Source organism: Neopsephotus bourkii, unplaced genomic scaffold (assembly GCF_033783945.1).
Source record: "Neopsephotus bourkii isolate Nb327-2 ecotype Australia unplaced genomic scaffold, CSIRO-AGI_Nbou_v1 NB_882, whole genome shotgun sequence".
Lineage (NCBI taxonomy): Eukaryota > Metazoa > Chordata > Aves > Psittaciformes > Psittacidae > Neopsephotus > Neopsephotus bourkii.
In genome coordinates, this window is record NW_026901376.1 from 3,315,813 (window position 1) to 3,334,720 (window position 18,908).

The 18,908-nt window shown below is 36.4% G+C and overlaps 1 protein-coding gene across 5 annotated transcripts in view; it reads right to left on the reverse strand.

Moving 5' to 3' along the window:
- Window positions 1-18,908, reverse strand: part of TRRAP (transformation/transcription domain associated protein) — a 102,726-nt gene that overhangs the window by 73,536 nt on the left and 10,282 nt on the right. For 2 of the 5 annotated variants that reach the window (XM_061357079.1, XM_061357082.1), the window contains exons 13-24: window positions 18,512-18,650; window positions 14,539-14,617; window positions 13,276-13,510; window positions 11,368-11,695; window positions 11,158-11,255; window positions 10,335-10,529; window positions 9,472-9,663; window positions 7,604-7,769; window positions 6,149-6,405; window positions 5,104-5,304; window positions 1,841-1,992; window positions 573-772 (exon numbers count right to left, since the gene is read on the reverse strand). In XM_061357079.1, the coding sequence (XP_061213063.1) occupies window positions 573-772; window positions 1,841-1,992; window positions 5,104-5,304; window positions 6,149-6,405; window positions 7,604-7,769; window positions 9,472-9,663; window positions 10,335-10,529; window positions 11,158-11,255; window positions 11,368-11,695; window positions 13,276-13,510; window positions 14,539-14,617; window positions 18,512-18,650 (2,242 nt within the window). Of the gene's footprint in view, window positions 1-572; window positions 773-1,813; window positions 1,993-5,103; window positions 5,305-6,148; window positions 6,406-7,603; window positions 7,770-9,471; window positions 9,664-10,334; window positions 10,530-11,157; window positions 11,256-11,357; window positions 11,696-13,275; window positions 13,511-14,538; window positions 14,618-18,511; window positions 18,651-18,908 lie in introns of those variants that run through there. The other 3 variants (XM_061357081.1, XM_061357078.1, XM_061357083.1) reach the window with 2 other exon arrangements.

The window sequence follows — 18,908 nt, forward strand, 5'->3', positions numbered from 1 at the left end:
TGAATATTTTCTTCTATGCACTACAATATGCACTGAAAAAAGATTTAATTAAAAACGAGGAATCATAAAAATTCAAGTTACATTAATGTGACAATGAACAGTGATATGCTTATGTCTTTTCCCAAATTACTTGCCATACAGTGTAATTACAAGCAAAAAGTTTTCTTCATAGGTACAAGGCACTGCAGTGCTCTAACATTTACTTTGTTTCTCTGATGGTCCTTCAAAACCATGAGTGGAAACAGCCCAATTAAATACCACCTGCAAAAATAACTGTGTATATCAAGTAACACAAATTATCTGGAAATATAACCTGTGCTAAGCTGCGATTATTTCATTAGGTGAAGCATTTTAAAAGTATTATTAAGTCATTGATGGTTTTTTAAAACCTGCCTTGTAATTCGTTACTGCTCAAAAGAATTAAAATGTAATTCAGCCATCAAACAAAAAGCAACATATCTATCCAGAAACCACTGCAATATCATGACTTTCTTAAATCACTATTAGAAAATCAATAAACTTCTGCACCCCTCTCATGACAGTCCACATGATCGCTAGTCCACTTTACTTACCACACTGCTGAGCAACTGCCACCATTGTGTAATGGCGGATTAAGCTGGCTACAAAAGGTAGAGCACTGGGTCTCAGATCTTTGATGACTGCTGACATGAACGCCCCTGTCAGTGCCTGCTCAAACGTTTTACGAGCTGGAGTATCCTGAGCTTTGTACCGATGAGAAATAATCACACTGGGTATGGACTTCTCAGTAAAGCTGAAAGACAAAATGAAGTTAATTAGAACCCTAAACTGCAGTTCTGGCAGCTCAGTTGTGAGCAGTGTCAATTACTTGATTTAAAGTTTGCTTTCAATATCTAACTCCTTCTCCACCTCCCATTTTCCCCTCGTTTTGACAGAGCTAGACCAGCTCACTCCATCCATATTAATTTTGTCAAGCAGTGGTCTCAAACATGATGGATAGCTCAATTTCATCAGGAACATTTAAAGCCAGAAGTTTAGAAGAAGCCACATATATTGCAAATAACAGGCATACAGGCATCACATAGCAACTCAATTACAGAATGTCATTTTCAATATTTTGACATTTTCCCTTTTTTAAAATGACATTTGATTTTAATCTTGAAAGATTGAAATATTATTTATCAAATCACTGCCCAACAAAACCTATTCATGCAAAATCATATTTATGTCAAGTCTAACAAGTCCAAATTATAAAAGCTACTATAATCTTTAGCTGTATTTTCTACACTGAAAGAGTCAAAGTCAGCACACTCTTCGTGGACAAAAATGTCAAAGTTGTCTAAAAGCAGTAAACTCATTAAGTATCAATGACTAAAATTGTAAAATATGTAACTAAACTATCAATAAAAAGCCCCCACAGTAACATAAACAGAGGTTACATCTGTGACTATGTTATAGTTTGGTCACTACATGAAACTGTATTTTGTATCTTTTCATTTTAGTAAAAAGTTAAATGCACACACAAAGCATCACAATCTAAGTCTTAAAAATGCAATTAAGGACCAGAATGTTCCAACTATTTAAATATGCTAAACTATAATTAATTTTAAAAAATGTAACAGACTGTACATTGAACTGTGATTAGGGGGAGAAAATTAGAGTATGAACATTGACACATCACTGGCGTTAAATAATCTGTTGACTGGATTCCTCTTACTGGAGAGTCCTGCACTGATTTTAAAGGAATCAGGTAAAAATGCCATTAAGATGATGTGGCCTAAACGAACCAGTCTCTAAATTAGGTTGCTCTAGAAACACTATAAATTTTACATACACATTTATGTTTAAAGAATTGTCATACTTGGGATGTGCAAGAAGCTGGTACAATGCATGTTTATTATCATCCAGGCTCATCATAGCTACCAAGAAACACTTGATTACTTCCCACGCTTGCCTCCGATAATACGGTTCTGTGTTAGCACTCTTCAGACAGTCCAAAGCAGTTTCAATTGCCTACAATGAAACAGAGATAGATAGTAACCAAATATTTCTTGTTCTTAATATTCACAATGAGGTCATTGATCAAGAGAATGGTATCTTTAACACACATTAAAAGTAACTATAAAAGTACGTACAATTTTGACTAAGTTACGAAATGCAAAAAATACCTGAGAGAGCAGACTGGAAATCATCATGATGCTTGCTGTGCTTCTATAAATGCAAAGTTTCATGGGAGATACATTTACTTGCATGGTCAGAAAGCATCTGAATTCATGAGTGAGGTACACCTTTGTTCTCTTTCTCTCCCCCTCAAGAAAATCTTCCTCACCTTCCCTCCAGCAATAATTGCTGTTCCTAATCCCTATACACTGTTAGTATCCAATGCATTTATATGCACATATAAATGGTACCATAAAATGTTCCATCTTATAAATTACTTTGTCATATTTTCCATGCAACATATTTTTCATCATACATTTAATCATACGTCATGATTAAATGTCCCTGTAAGTAAATTCTAAACACCATTTACTTAATGGAAATAGTATTCTGACTTTGCAAGAAGATCTAAGATATTTTAGAATAATTCAAAAACATCTTAAGATATGAATGCAATGAAAATGGAGAGTACATACTTTTGGAAAATGTCAATTTTGCATATACATAAGCACAGCTAGATACCTTCTATACTTCCCAAAAAACTAAAGCAAGAAAGCAAAAACAAATTATATACAGGCACTAAGTAAAACAACATGTAAAAGTTGTTTTGGAGTGCATGAAATTAGAAATTCTGATACTTGATCAATTGTGAATAAAATCTAACCATTTATGCTTAACCACGGTTATGCATAAAAAGGCTACGGCTTCTTTGAAAGGAAAACCATCTTTCCACTTACTGACTTAACTAGCTGTCATCCCATCACTGTTTGAATAACCTTTTACGTATCTCAAAGAAAAGAACAATATATTCTATGACTACAAGTCTTCTCATATGCAGTGATGCATGCTGGAATGGCAGTGCTCAGGTTCCTCCCTCCTTCAACACTAACAAGGAAGAAGCAGATAAGGTGAACAGGACCTAGCATCATGCTTCTGACAGCCTGGGAAGGTTCGGTGCCAAACAGCTCAGATTTTGATCAAGCCTTTTACTCTAGAATTAAGATCCTAATAAAGCCATATGACCAGCAGGTTAAAGGAGGTGATGTGGCCCCTTTACTCTGCTCTCGTGAGACCTCACTTGGAGTATTCTGTGTGTGGAGTTCTGGTGTCCTCAACATAAAAAGGACATGGAACTGTTGGAACAAGTCCAGAGGAGGGCCACGAGGATGATCAGGGGACTGGAGCACCTCCCTTATGAAGACAGGCTGAGAAAGTTGGGGTTGTTCAGCCTGGAGAAGAGAAGCCTCATAGCAGCCTTCCAGGATCTGAAGGGGACCTATAGGGATGGTGGGGAGGGACTCTTCATTAGAGACTGTAGTGATTGGACAAGGGGTAATGGGTTAAAACTTAAACAGGGGAAGTTTAGATTGGATAGAAGGAGGAAATTCTTTCCTGTTAGGGTGGTGAGGCACTGGAATGGGTTCCCCAGGGAAGTTGTGAATGCTCCCATCCCTGGCGGTATTCAAGGCCAGGTTGGACAGGGCCTTGGGTGGCATGGTTTAGTAGGAGGTGTCCCTGCCCATTGCAAAGGGTTTGGAACTAGATGATCTTAAGGTCCCTTGCAATCCTAACTATTCTATGATTCTACATTTTACACAGACCACAGAAAACTATTAAAGCACTGAAACAAAACATGGATTTCTCATTTTCAACTTACTCCACTTCTTTCTACTTCTAATTTGACATTTCCTGTTTATAGTTACAAAGTATTCAGCAGATACATTGTTTCTTGGTCAACACCAAGAAGCTGAAGATCATTCTCTATCATTAACCAACACCTTAGATACATCAAAACTTTGAAATTAAACCTAGATGGACAGGAAAATGCCAGCAATTAGAATATTTATATATATTCAAGTCATCAGTTTCAGTACAGAGGAGAGATCCATAAAGCTATCTGTACTTTAAGAATCATTTTTCCAAGCTATTTTGAAGCCTGAATGTTGTATGGAGCCAAAGAGACCCAGCTGCCTGTACAGAAAACTGTTTACCACATTCAGATCATATCTACTTATGAAAGTGTAATTGAAAAGGTAAGTAACTCTACAGGCCAAATTAACTCAAAATATAGCTTCACTCTCAGATCCCAAGACACTGATTAGATTGCTGTAATTAGTGAGAACTAAGCATTTGTGACACACTGAGACTGTCAGATGAAAGCCTGTACAAGTACAAAGTGGTTTTGTAGCTCTGAGAAGTACTATACCCAACCTAGAAACAACAATCAAAACCAAACCACTGGAGTCATTCTAATAATCATCACAGAAAAAATTCTACAGTAAGTTTTCAGTACACTTCAAAAGGAAAATAAGGAGGATTCAGAGTACATTTTTGCTCCTAATCGAAGCAGTACAGCAAAAGTTAGAAAAGTGAAGAAAAAAAGACGTGTACTGAAAAGCACTTATTTGGGCTCATTTATCTCCTATCCTATCACTCCGTAAAAGCAGAACAGCATGTTTAAATTTTGGAGGTGACATACAGAACAGTTTGACAGGACAATAAAGAAAGAACAGGTTGGTAAGCTTCTGCTAGTTTCGCATGTCAAAATGAAGGAAGAACTTAGCGTAAGTCTATCTGCCTTTTACAGAGGTTCTCAACTGATACTACATAGTGAAAAAAGCAAAATAGCTCTTTGCAGTCATTTCTGAAACAATGTTTTGTCCTTTACCTGCCAAGTCTGGCAACTCAAAAAAATATGTAAGTGGGTTTAGATTGTGTGTCTTCATTACAAACAAAAAGGAGAAATCTTTGTCTAACTGAAGGGATATTAAATAAAAATCAGGTACACAAGAGATCCTAAAACCTACTTTTAATTATGTAAATTCTGTAGTTATTAACTCACATCTGGAACTGGCAGACATACCACACATTTTTTGCTAAGTTTTACAAGCAAACTTCCAAAAAATCTGTAATAAAGGAAAACTGAGATGATTTATTAGCACAGAAAATAATTTAAGCTCTTACCTTTTCCATTGGGAGCTGAATGGACGCTTTACAGTCTGAAAATTCAATTGTAATACTGGGTCCTTGGATTTCTGTGACTACATATTGTAGTTTCTGTGATTCCTTTAACATCTTCCTATTACTTCCACCAAACTTACCAAGTACACGATAAGCCACATGAGAAATGCTGTCTGCAGGATTGCGCAGTGTACGCCATAAAGCCTGTAAATATTTTAAATGTTACATGGTCAGACCAGTCTCACTTCAACATTTTTCAAGTTGCAATGTAAAAAAATATTAAGGAAGAGACTTATATCTGGCTAATTGATCCGTAACTTCCAGAAAATACTTATCTAGATGGAATAAAAGCAGTCTCAGCTTGCAACAATACAACTATTTAGTAACAAGGCTGCTGTAAATGTAGTTTTAGATTACATCAAAAAGCAAGCCGGTTAAGGCTGAAATCAAATAACCACAAAGATCTAGTTCTGAAACATAAAAAGCAAATAAAGAATATTTAGAAGATAAACTATATGAAAGCACTGTATTAAGGGAAACAGACACATTTAAAATGTTCAAACTTTCAGTCACATCACCTTCACTGTATACGTAAGACTTCATATAGCTGTCAGTCATAAGATGCTGAAGGTAATAAGCTTGTGTTGTTTGCTTGTGATTTCTTTTTTTGTTGTTGGGATTTAGGGTTTTTTTTAATTAAAAAATTTAAATCATTTTCTGTACCAACTTATCTTAAACATAGTAATAGTCTTGCTACTGAATTCCAAGTCTTAACTTTAACCCAACTCTTTACTGCTTTAATTCCAACTACTAACCATATGCTCTGTTAAAAGTCTTTAACAGGGGGTATAGAAAAAAACAAATCACTTTCAAATTTTTCAGTTTTCAGTTTAACAACACAACACCAACTGGCCTTATACATACACACCAGACTGGTATGGTTCTCGTAACAAATTTAAGCTTTTATAACCAAAAGTTCACCCAAATTTCTAATAATATTTAGTGAATCAATGACCTCTTGTGGTCTAACGGGAAACAACATGTTTACCTGCATTAGCTCAGCTCGAACTGGCTGAATGTGATCATACAGAAAGTCTGGCTGCAAATTATCCACACACAATTCCAGAGTTCTTAAGCCTTGGCTAACCAGGGTCTGAGATCCATTGAGAGCCGACACCAAGGGATCCATCAACATTGGCAGGTAAGGCAGTAACGAGCTCAAACGAACTGGCACAGTGAGGCAGAGCTCTACAAACAAGTCTTTCATGTGTTGTTTATGAAGGCCACTTTGCAACATATTAAGTCCTGCAAATCATTGAGAAGTTATACAAAGGAAAAAGGCAGGTTATTGTTACAAACTGCTGTTTCCTAAACTCGGAATAACCTCACATCTTTAAAAGCTTTCAACTCCATAGATAGTTACAAAATGTAATACCATTCACAATTTTAACTTAGATCTAAAGATTTTAGCCAGTGAATGCTTTTGTAGGTACATGCATACACAAAAGGAGTATCTCTGCATATCCTAAAGTTCAATATTAAAGTCAATAAAGTAGCTTTTGAATACAGATGAAAACCAGAAAAAGATCATTTAACTCAAACCTCAGCCTTGTACCAACAACAAAAATAAAATAAAATCCACACAGAACAAATTTGTTTTGAAATATCTGGAATCCTGGAAAGAAAGATTAAATGAGTTCAAGTACATTCACTGTCCCATACAGACTGTCCCATACCAACTTACTTTTCTTCTCATCAAGTTTTCATAAACCTATCTAGCACTTCTGCACCGATGTGTATCATATAATGATCTACAGATAACATATATATTTGCTAACTACAGTAAAAATTGCCACTAGAGCCATACATGGAAACCACTGGATTACACATTCCTGGAATTGCTTCCATTAGCTTGTCCTTAGGTTTAAACAGTTCTCCACATTTCCTTGCTCATCATATCTCTGTAACACAGTTCTTGCAAGCGCAGATCCTCAATGAAACTGATTGTTATTTCCATTTCTTTTTGCAGACTGACATTATCTGCATTTATATTTACCATGCACTTGCAGGTGCATACACGTGCCCTCAAAAGCAGATCAAGCAGAGCTTCTCTGTAATGTTCTACCCACAAAACCATGGATGGCCTGGCACCATTGCTTCTCCTGTTACTCTCGTCTCCCAAGTGCTGTATGCTAACAAAGCTATCCAAGCAAAAAAAAAAAGAAAAAAACAAAACAAAACCAAACCCAACAGTCCCACAATGAAAAGCAGAAAAACAAGCAGCAGAAATTGTGAAGCAGCCAAAACTATGGAGCCTGAAGCAGCTGATAGTAAATGAAAAGAAGCCACATTCAAGGTATTTCATCAACTGCTAAAAATCAGAAACTACTTATCAGGGGGATTAGGGCTTTAGTTATGGGTTTTTTTTAATTACATAACTTTATTACTACTATTCACATTAAAAGATCAGAAACTAAGTTGGAGAAAGATGGCATTGTTCTACCTTGCAGTAAGTTTGGTAACAGCGGCAAGAATTCTTGATATAACAGATCATGACTGCCTCCTCCAATAGATCTGAACAGTGCTCTGAGTAGCAGAAAATAGTTATAGGGCTCTTTGGCAGTCTGTGCAAGTTCCATAGAGCTGTTCACAATCTTGTGCAAATGTGGCTATAAAAAAAAAAAAAAAAAAAGCTTGAAGATTACTAAAATATTCATTTTATCATCATTGTACTGTACAATTTTATATATTTTTATGCAACAAGTTTGTCAGAAAAAAAACCTTCAGCTATTCCAACTACTCTGATCCCACACTAATTTTATGTCACTGTTGAAACAGGTAAAAATTAAATCTGTATTTGAACAGTATCAAGAAACCAAAGCATTGTTTAATTAAATCTTGTTTTCATATCAGCCAAACAATCAAGCCTGCTTGCTACTCCAAGCAGTAACTTTACTATAACAAAACCTTTCTCAAATCTGACACAATTAAAAAGACTTGCTCCACAGAAGCCAGGGATGTGTAGCAGAAATCAGAAGCATCAGAATGACACAATATTAATTTACTCCTGATCTAGCTTCATCACTAATTCTTAGGGCTTGTGAATGCTAAAATTGCACTTTGAAAGCAAACTTTTACAAGTAAAAAAGTGGTCATGGAACCAGTGGCCTTTCTAGAAATATTAACAGTTTGCAGAAATCATTAAAAACAGTTGATAAATACAAGGAGTCTCACAGATCAGGGACAAACAGTGATACAATCCTGGATTTTATTAATATCTAAAAGCTTTCTACATTGTTATGCAAATGCTGCAAATAGCCTTCATCATTCAATTAAATTGTCTACCCAAGGTCCATATCATCAATCCTGAGAAACAAAAAAGGTACACAAAAGCATGAAACCGTGAAGGTAGTACATCACACTCTTTAAATTGGATCTCCAGCTTATAAAATCCAAATGACCTTGATTCTGATGACAAACTGGAAGAATTTAAGCAAGATTATATGAACATATTGCTTCACATTCTTTTGTCTTTCAAAGAATATGGAAAAATTAGTATCCACCACTCTGTTCTACCCAGAAAACAGTACTGATCCTGCTGTAACAAACTCTTAAGCATGAAATTATTATCACACAGCTACATGTATCAGAATGTTGTTTATTCTAAGGTGGAAGGAAGAGACATGGAGAGAAATTATGAGAGAAGGAGCAGCACTCAATTAATATCTTAATGTTTTTTCTGGGTATAGGCAGCTGTTACTTCTATAAGAACAGAACACTTGCTTCAAGCTCAGTATTTCTAAACTCAGTGAATAATGAGATGATCTCATCAACATAAATAGATCCTTGGACTACAAAGACAGCATGATGTCAATAGCAGAAATAGCATTCTTTAATGCAGACTTTTCGAGAGCACAGAAATATTTAACTAAAGAGGTAAATGTCACTGAATATGATGTGAATGAACAAAATTCAGCAACATGCAAAAAAAAGAGTGATTCCAGTCTAAGCAAAAGTCTTAAGTTAATATGGAAACAAAGAGGAAAAATATACAAGATATGCATATCCTGACAGTGAAGTTACATGGGTTTATTGCAATCCTAATCAGACCACAAACACGTATCAGTCATTTATATTCAGAGTTAGTACATCACTTTATAGCTTCAAATATGAAGCAAACATTCACAGAAACCATCTTTTATAAATAAGTCAATGTACCCAGCATTTGGGAAAAACTGAGATGTTTCACTAATAATGATTCAAACATGAAAAGACTATTAAATGTTAGTGTAAAATGAAGTTTCTTCAGACATATGAAGAATGCATTAAGTAAAAACAGATTTTTTTGTTTTTAACACAAATGACCTTTACCTTCAGCATTTGTTCATTTTCAGCTGCAAATAGTGAAACTGAGCCAAAGACTAACTTGAACAGCTTGAGATACAGATTGGAGAGTTCCACATTAGAGCCCATTTCTGGCAGCCGATCCAGAAGATACTCTACCAAAATCGTTGCAAAGAGGGCAGAGGTAGTAGGGTTTGCCAAGAAGGAATTGGCAACAATCTATAGAATGAAATGACAAAGGAGTTATTGTTGCTATAATGAAAAGAACAGAGGGATAAATGCACTACCCATTTAAAACAAAGAACTAAGACAAATTTCTTGCCCCATCTCCACTGCTACTCAAGTGACTCAGGTTATCCTCAGTGGCAACAACCATGCCTGTAACTTAACCATTCAAACTTGAAGTTTAATTTTAAATGTGCAATATAGGACTTGTATTCTGTAAAACAGTGAAACACTAACACAACCACCTGAACAAAACAAGAACTCCACAATGTTCAGTACATTTCAAGAACAAAGTCTGCTCAGGGAGGTCGCTGAGTCTCCCTCTCTGGAGACATTCAAAACCCATCTGGATGGATTCCTGCGTAACCTGCTCTAGGTGGCCCTGCCTTGGCAGAAGGGTTGGACTAGATGATCTCTATAGAGATCCTTTCCAAACATAACATCTCTATGATTCTGTGTGATTCTATTCATATCTTCTAAACTTGGTCTGGAAAGCTTTTGAGAATCCACCTTCACAAAGTGTTTCAACAGACTGCTTCAAATCCTCCATGCTAATTTCAACATTATTATTTCTAATTCCATATCAGCCTTACGCACTTTCAGGTATAAACTATTTTTTGATAGTATTTATTCTCAACTGAAAAAAGCAAACAAAAACATAATACCTGAAGAGCATAGTTTTTTGAGATTCGCTCCACCATGTAAGGAACTGTAGTTTGAAAGATTTCTTTAAAAGTTAAAGGGTTCATCATTGTGAACACACCAGCAAAATGCTCCAGAACTTCCTTTTCCTCTTTCATTCTGACTGTCTGACAGTTTGCTACTCGAACATATGTCTGTCCATTTCCTGCTATTTGGACCTACGGGAATTGAGAATATATACATTGGTTACAGAATAGAGTGACCTTTTCCCCCACTATTCTTAGAATACCTTTTGAAAAAAGAAAAGGCATTTTACAGGTTTCACATGAAGCCATATACAATTAGAAGAGCCAATGGTGACAATGGAAATATTAAAATAGAGTATTTCTTACCAGAGATTTTAAAACCACTAAGTCAGAAGTGGAGAAAGCCAACAGCAGAAGATATCATAGCATATTTGCAAAGTTACTTAATTCCAAATCATGTACATTTCATCAGTGCTATGTGTAGCTACAGAAGACAAACGCAGCCATGTGAATACTTCAATTGATAGCTAAACTATCTCTTGAAAATATCTAATCCACCACATAAAAGACAACTGCTTTCAGTCTGACCTGACTGTATAAACACAGACAATTATAGCTGTTAAGAAAATAATTTGTTCCTGGTAAGTGGTAAGTACTTTGAAATTCATAACATTTCCCAACAGCTGGATCCTGAAATTAAAGACTTAATGAAAACATACCTCATGTGAGATTTGTCTTTTAGCTGGCAATAATTCCTTATTAAAAGATCTAACACACAGTAACTGTACAAATAAAAGTGCTAAACAGTCAGGTTACATACCTGATAAATATCTAATGCTTGCATTGCATATTTTACCAGTTTTATATAGATTTGAGTCTCCTTAGGTTGCAACTGCTTATTGGGAATGAACTGTGCTTCTGAAAGAAGATAAAGAATAAAGCAGTGGTTAACCATTAAAAAGAAGTATCTTCATTGTTTTAATTGCAGAATTACAAAAGATCAACGTAATTAAATATTACGCAGTTTTACCACCAGGAGCTTTGCATGATGTTATGCCCCATGTGATTGTCTTAACACCACAGACCAAAGTCTTCACTAAGCTTCGGCAATCTGTGACCTGAAAAGTCTGTTTATCTTCTTTTTCTTTCTCCCCTTGTTTTTCAAACACAGGTACTGGTGCAGGGGCCACTGGAGTAGCTGGGGCAGGAGATGGAACAGGAACAGGAGCTGCATTTGCTGCTGTTGGTACTCCGGGTAACGCAGCTTCCGCAGCTCCAAGCTCAGACTGTGGTTTGCATTTCTTAAAGATTACAGACAGTTGGTATCGTGCTATAGTGTGAAATTTTAGAACAAAAACCTAAGACGGAAACAGGAAAGGCAAATGAAAGAGCAGGGAGGGGGAGAAAAAAGAAAGTAAGTTTCTTCTTCAACTAACCATTCTAGATTTAAAAATACTAACAATTCAAGTCAGCATACTGAGATCAAAAAATTTACAACAGTATTCCTGAGGTCACCCAATGACAGCAGACATTTAACGTGTTCATTTAACATGTATCAACAAGTAGTTTGCTTACTTTTTAACAAATTCTATAAGTAAAAATATTTGCTGAAAACTAGTAAAACCATCAACTAAAATCTGACCTCTACACTTCTACCTAATTAAAAATGTACAGTTATTTGAATCCATTTTTAAAAATAAGACTTAATATTTCAGTCTATAAATATTTACTACTAAGTAAAAAAAAGCTCAGATTTGTCAGACCTATGTTTACTGTATATCAGATATGTATTAAAAGATGTATACATTATAGGTTTAACTTTTAGTTGTATGCAGCATACCAGCCTTATAAAGCAATAATCAATCCTGCAGAACAGTGGTCCCCAACATTTCTGCCTCGTGGCTGATACCAAACAAGGGACATAATGCACAAACTTTCAATTTAAAGTTTTCTGTACTTCCCAGATTTTAAAGTCTAGATCGACTTAGCTTCCTCAGGTATTTCTGCACTACCAGCAAAGTTCTGTATGCTCCCTTCTTGCTATCACCTGTATTCCATATTCAGGATGAAAGCCATTCCCTAAACCACTGCTGCTTTAAGAAAAAAGGTAATATCAAATAAACTGGAGATGACTATAAAATGACTAAACTTTTCCCTGGGACACTCAGAACTGTGACAGTCTGTCACTGACAGAAGAAAAGTCAAAGATGCAGGGGATCCACTACATTCAAAATTTCTAGATCACCAAAATAAGCAGCCACACAGCTTCCTCTGTCATCTTAAAGCACTAGTTTGATTTAGATTTCAAGACATGGCTTCACACTCCAAAATTAGATTATTAAACCACTGTTTACCCTACAAGTGTTTTACTATTTTACTCTACAACTGAATGCATCTTCATGTTGTGGCAGAGGAAACGCTAGGCAACCTTCTTCCATTGAAAATTGGCTACAGCGAGTAGGCTGCGTTTCACTTGTACTGCACCATGGATGACAGCTTCCCAGGTGCACCCCTGATTTTCCAAAGTAACAAAAAGAAAAGGCCCCCTCAAAAGTCCTCCATATAAAGATGACCCTTAAAAGGATCGGTAGGTCTTGAAAGTTCAGATATTGCACGTTACAGATTATACTGGGCTATGCCAAGGACCTGTGAGATAATCTTCTTACCCTAGCATCACAGACATCCGGTTTCCTGCTTTGAAACAAGTCACTAAATGAATAAGCTGAGTTGGCAAAGTACCTCAGCTGTAGCTGAGATATTATCCCAGCTGCACTGCATTTTAAAGAGCCCTTCTCTAAAATCCTGAAATGAAATACAGTATGCAGACTGTTTCTACATATTCTTATTTCTGAAGAAAGGAGAAAGTAAAATATGATTGACAACATACTATAAAATAGGATATTCAACTCATTAGCAAATGTTTTAAGCAAATTAATACCTCCAGCATTCTCATAAGAATATCTCTACCATTTCCATTTTCTTGTTCACTTTTAGACCGGATACAGTCTACCAAATTTAGTAGAAGCTTGCAAGACATTGTCTGGATACTGCTAGGCAACGACTCATCATCGATGTTCTTGGCAAATAACTGGACAGCAAGGGAGAGATCATTGAGTGGTAAATGTTGACGGACATGATGTACCAGGTCTGCCAGTGTACTATATGCAAGTGGTCTATCAGTAAAAACAAGAAATGAAGAAAACATATTGAGGCCAATTCAGATTGTTGTCAATCGCACTTAACCAATAATTACTGCCTGGAGCTATTTCCAAGATTATAAATCCACATTTTCTATTTTTATATGAAAATCCCAAGTTCACACATCTTTTTTAATTACACAAGTGAATTATAACCAAAGGTTCATTAACCTGTCCCACAACACTAATGCTACCTCTCTCACCTTTCTTTCCCCGTTGCTGAACATTGCACACATTAACATCAACAGTTGACAGCAAATTAGCATGTTTTAAGCCACATTTTAAGAAGCATTGGTAACCTGTTTCACAACTGATGATCATTGATGATTCACGTTTTCAAAAGTAGCGATGAAAATAGATTTGAAAAATCATTTCTTTTTAAATACCAGGTTTAAGCATCTAGAAGACAGAATACTTCTAAATCTAATACATGTTATCTATAAGGTACACTTGATTCTTGAGCAGGAGGAAGTAATTCTTCTTGCTTGCATATTTTCATTTGATCAGCAAAAGCACATAAAAACTATATATAAAGTATCTAATGACGTCAAAGAAAGTAAGTATTCTCCCCATTTATTTGTTTTTCAACTGTAAATGAGTAAGTTTTAAAGTACATATTGCCAAAATAGTTTAAAACTCATTCAGATTTTACACTGCACACAAGATTTAGGCAGTTTCATGAAATATGAGGAAGATACTGAGTTGATTTCACAGTAACAACTGTTTCAGTTGTGCTCTGCAATTTAAAAAAATCAAGCCATTTTCATGCCCCCGTTTATCTCATTTTGCCCTACACTCACACTATCATACTGCAGCATCAAAGTGTTCAACAATAAACACTCTACAGCAACAGGAGCCCTTCCAATACTGGAATCTCATGAAATCAGTCATTTAAAGCTAAGATTTAGGACCTTATAAGAGGCATTACTGTAAACATTAATAAACCTTGAAAGAAACTAGCCCTGGCAGGTACTCAGAAAGCTATTCCAAACTTTCTGTCATACCTCAGTGTCTCTCGGGCAGTGTATCCAGAGCCAATTAGTATAGATTCATCAAAGAGCTTGTCCATACATGGAATAAATTCTGTATTAAAAAAAGAGAGAGAAAAAAGAAAAAGCTATACATGACAGACATAGGAAATAGTCAAAATAAGACAGTTAAGCATGAAATCACTTAAATATTTAAACCTAAGTCAAAGTGTTTTGATTATAAAATTCATTCCTGAAGCTTACAAAAGGCAGTGTCTAAATGACACTTGTAAATGAAGGAAACTTCCAATTAACCTCTTGTAACTATGAACTCCACTTGCCCCTTGAGTAACATTACAGTACACAAAGCCACAGCATTGATACAATAAAAATAGTTACAACTGGAAAGAGAAAAAACATTATTTCCATCTTTGCAGAACTTTCTCAAATGTAACAAATGAGTTACTGGAAGGGACAAGTTTGGACAACACTGTTACAACAAAACTCTATCATTCAAGCTCTAACTCAACACATAGAATCATAGAATAGTTAGGGTTGGAAATGACCTTAAGATCATCAAATTCCAACCTCCCTGCCATGGGCAGGGACACCTCGCTCTAAACCATATTACCCAAGGCTTCGTCCAACCTAGTCTCGAACACTGCCAGGGATGAAGCATTCACAACCTCCCTGGGGAACCCATTCCAGTGCCTCAATACCCTAACAGGAAAGAATTTCCTCCTTATATCCAATCTAAACTTACCCTGTTTAAGTTTTAACCCATTACCCCTTGTCCTACCACTACAGTCCCTAATGAAGAGTCCCTCCCCACCATCCCTATATGCCTCCTTCAGATACTGGGAGGCTGCTATGAGGTCTCCACACAGCCTTCTCTTCTCCAGGCTGAACAGCCCTAACTTTCTCAGCCGACCTTCATATGGGAGGTGCTCCAGCCCCTGATCATTCTCGTGGCCCTCCTCTGGACTTGTTCCAACAGATCCATGTCCTTTTTATGTTGAGGACACCAGAACTGTACACAATACTCCAAGTGAGGTCTCACGAGAGCAGAATAAAGGGGCAGGATCACCTCCTTCGACCTGCTGGTCACACTCCTTTTGATGCAGCCCAGGATAGGGTTGGCTTTCTGGGCTGCAAGCGCACACTGCTGGCTCATGTCACATAAGGAGGAATACATGCAACCTGGGGTCCAGCGAACAAAAAGGAAGATCCCAGTAAAAAAAAAAAAAAAATAAAAAAAAAAAAATCAAGTGACAAAGGGAGACTGAAGAAGCATTTTCCTTTTTAAATTTAGAAATAAAAAAATTAATGGAATTGCTTAGGTTACTCCACCCTAAAGGCAGATGATGGAAACGGTGGGAAGGATTAACTGCTCCCGCCTTCAAACAACGCAACAAGCTAAACCTGACTAAAAATAAGCAAAGAGTTGGAGAAAGAAGAATATCCAGCAACTTTCATTCTCCACATATTTCCAAACAATATTAAAGATTAAAGTGCAGCATTTTCTGAATGAAATCTCAAATGGACAAGGAATCAGTGAGGTCCACTTAAATCAAAGGGACAATATGGTAGCTGTCTTTGCTTTAAGAGAACATCACATTCTGCAAATTATGGAGGAAGATAAAAGGGGAACGTCAGCATTGGTTTTTGAGCAGGCTAGAGATCTGGAAAACTTACAATGGAAAAAGCAAACAAAGAATGAGAATAAAGATTCTAAATGCAAAGATAATCCACTGTTTTACAAGGCAGTCGCCACAACCTTGTCATGAAATGAATACATTCAGTCATATCCAAAAAATAACACTACTGAGAAAAAAAGGTGAGTCCACAAAATAGTTGGAAAGGAACTTCCTTTGACCATCAAACCACTCTAAAAAAGGAATTACTCTGAATTGCACTGGTGTTACCAGAACAGAGAGTTAAAGACAAAAATCCTGACAAAAAACACAAAGGAAATGCAAACTGAAAACCAGTAATGAGTTTCTATGTACTGATCACATTTAACATTAATATTCCTGTGTTTTGCTATTACTCTTACAATGAATTAGTAAGAAAAATTAAAACAAAGCAAGTAATAATAAATTTTTTACACTGGACTACTGATTGAACTCTCTCATTAAACTTCATAAACATAAGAATGCATTACATTGAAATTAAGATGTGTTTGCAATGTACAGTCATTAGAATTTCAGAAATGCCACACAATCCATTCTAGCCTTTTGAAGTAGACATCTCTATTCTATATTCTAAGCTAGGTTCTAAAACCTCCACCTAATATTTATGTGCATGCCACAAATTATTGCTATGAAATATTCTTAGGAGTAGTGTTTACAGTGACGACAGTAGAGTGAGTACAGTTGCACCTTCGCTCTCTCTTTTAGAATCTGAAACAGAGTTCCACATAGACAAAATGCATCACAGTAAAATACAAGGCATTATTCATCAACTCTCAATCAACACAGAAGACTCAATTTGAAATATTATTTCACTGACAACAATGACAATTGCAAGATTGAGAAACATGAAACACTTCCCTCAGCACTCATTTTGCTAAGTAAGTGGAATTGCACCAACAGAATGACCAAAGCCTAATATTCTACAGCTCTCCATGTTCCGTCTTCACCTTAACATTTCTAAGCATTTCCTCCTCTACATCCACTTGGGGCTGCCAGGTAGCCAAGAGCAGGGCTGGAAGGATGTTATCAATATGTGTCCTAAAGCACCAGACAGCTGACCAAGAGCAATGAATGTCTAAGCTCACACTGCTGTTTATTCCTCCAGTGGAGACACTAACTCAGGTTTTGTCCACTCCCCAAACACTGAAGTTCACAAAGGGTGCAGAACAGGAAATCTTTAAGACCTTACTACTCTGCTGAATTTGGTTGAAATGGGCCAAGTTCAAAAGTTATTAAGAAGGGGCTGAAAACTGTAGAACAATTAAGCTAATTTCTTTTAAAAAAATAGCCAAAACAGCTTTCCATGTAACCACAATACTGAATTCCAGAACTCAGCCTGGAGAAGAAAAGGCTGTGTGGAGAACTTAGACCAGCCTTCCAGTATCTGAAGGGTGCCTACAAGGATGCTGGAGAGAGACTCTTCATCAGGGACTGTAACGATAGGACAAGGGGGAATGGGTCAAACTTAAATAGGGGAAGTTCAAGATTAGATACAGGGAAGTTCTTTACTGTGAGGGTAGTGAGGCATTGTAACAGGGTGCCCAAATGAATGCTCTATTCCTGGCAGTGTTCAAGGCCAGGTTGGACAGGGCCTTGGGTGATGTGGTCTAGCATAAGGTGTCCCTGCCCATAGCAGGGCGGTTGTAACTAAATGATCTTAAGGTCCCTTCCAACCGTAACCATTCTGTAATTCTAACCAGGAAACACGCTATTTACTTTTTTTTTTTTGGCAAGTTAACAATACCTGTAAGACATCACACTGCCCCATAACTGCTGTTAGCAGAGGAAAATATATGGGACCACACAGCAAAGATGAAAAGACAGATGTTAATACTTTACAAGGTACACTCATCTCCAATTTGGCAATTCTGCTGAAACAGAACATACCCACCAAACCTCATTAATTCAAGCTGATCAAAAAACAGCTTTCCTCTGCTAAAGACAAATACGAGATACACTGAATCAAAAATATGGTATCAGGATTTGACAGAACTACTTCCACTCAGGTTAACAGATTAGTATTTTAAAGTATCCGTACAATTAAATGCACAACTACAAACTAACACAAATGTAGTAATTAACTGCAACAATAGATACTTGGAAAGCTAGAAAAGGCACTTGCTCACTCTGCCACCTTACTCAGATGATTAAGGAAAAAGAAAATAGTCAAAATGAAACAAAATCACAGAAACTCCCAAAACAATCAGAAGTATGGAATAGTCCAAACCAAATAATAAGTAATACGCCCCTTAAATACACATAATTAGTTAAAAATCTTCCCATTTATAGATCCATTTTTAAAAAGTACTACATACGGCTCCTCAAGTCTGTTGTCAAGATGTGCTTAGCAGCAATCAGAAGCTCCTTCCGGAGGTGTGCAGTTTCAGCTGGACAATTGGAGAGCAACTGCAACATTCCTTTCACCATCTGCTGAGAATATTTAGCCACTAATTCCTACAATAAAATAACATGAATACAATTATTATAACATTATATTTTAAAGGTTTGCTTTACATCTGCAAAAGAACATTCAATTAAAATTCACTTGTTTCTCTTTACAAAGTAAAGTTTAGTTTATAAAACTAAAGTAAAATAGCCATTCTATAAATGCCCAGGGCAAGAGAAACAGCGCATTTTTACTATGCATTCACACGACAATACTTCTGAAAGGATGGCCAAGTATAGCCCTGTCTTCAGATTTGGAACACTCTT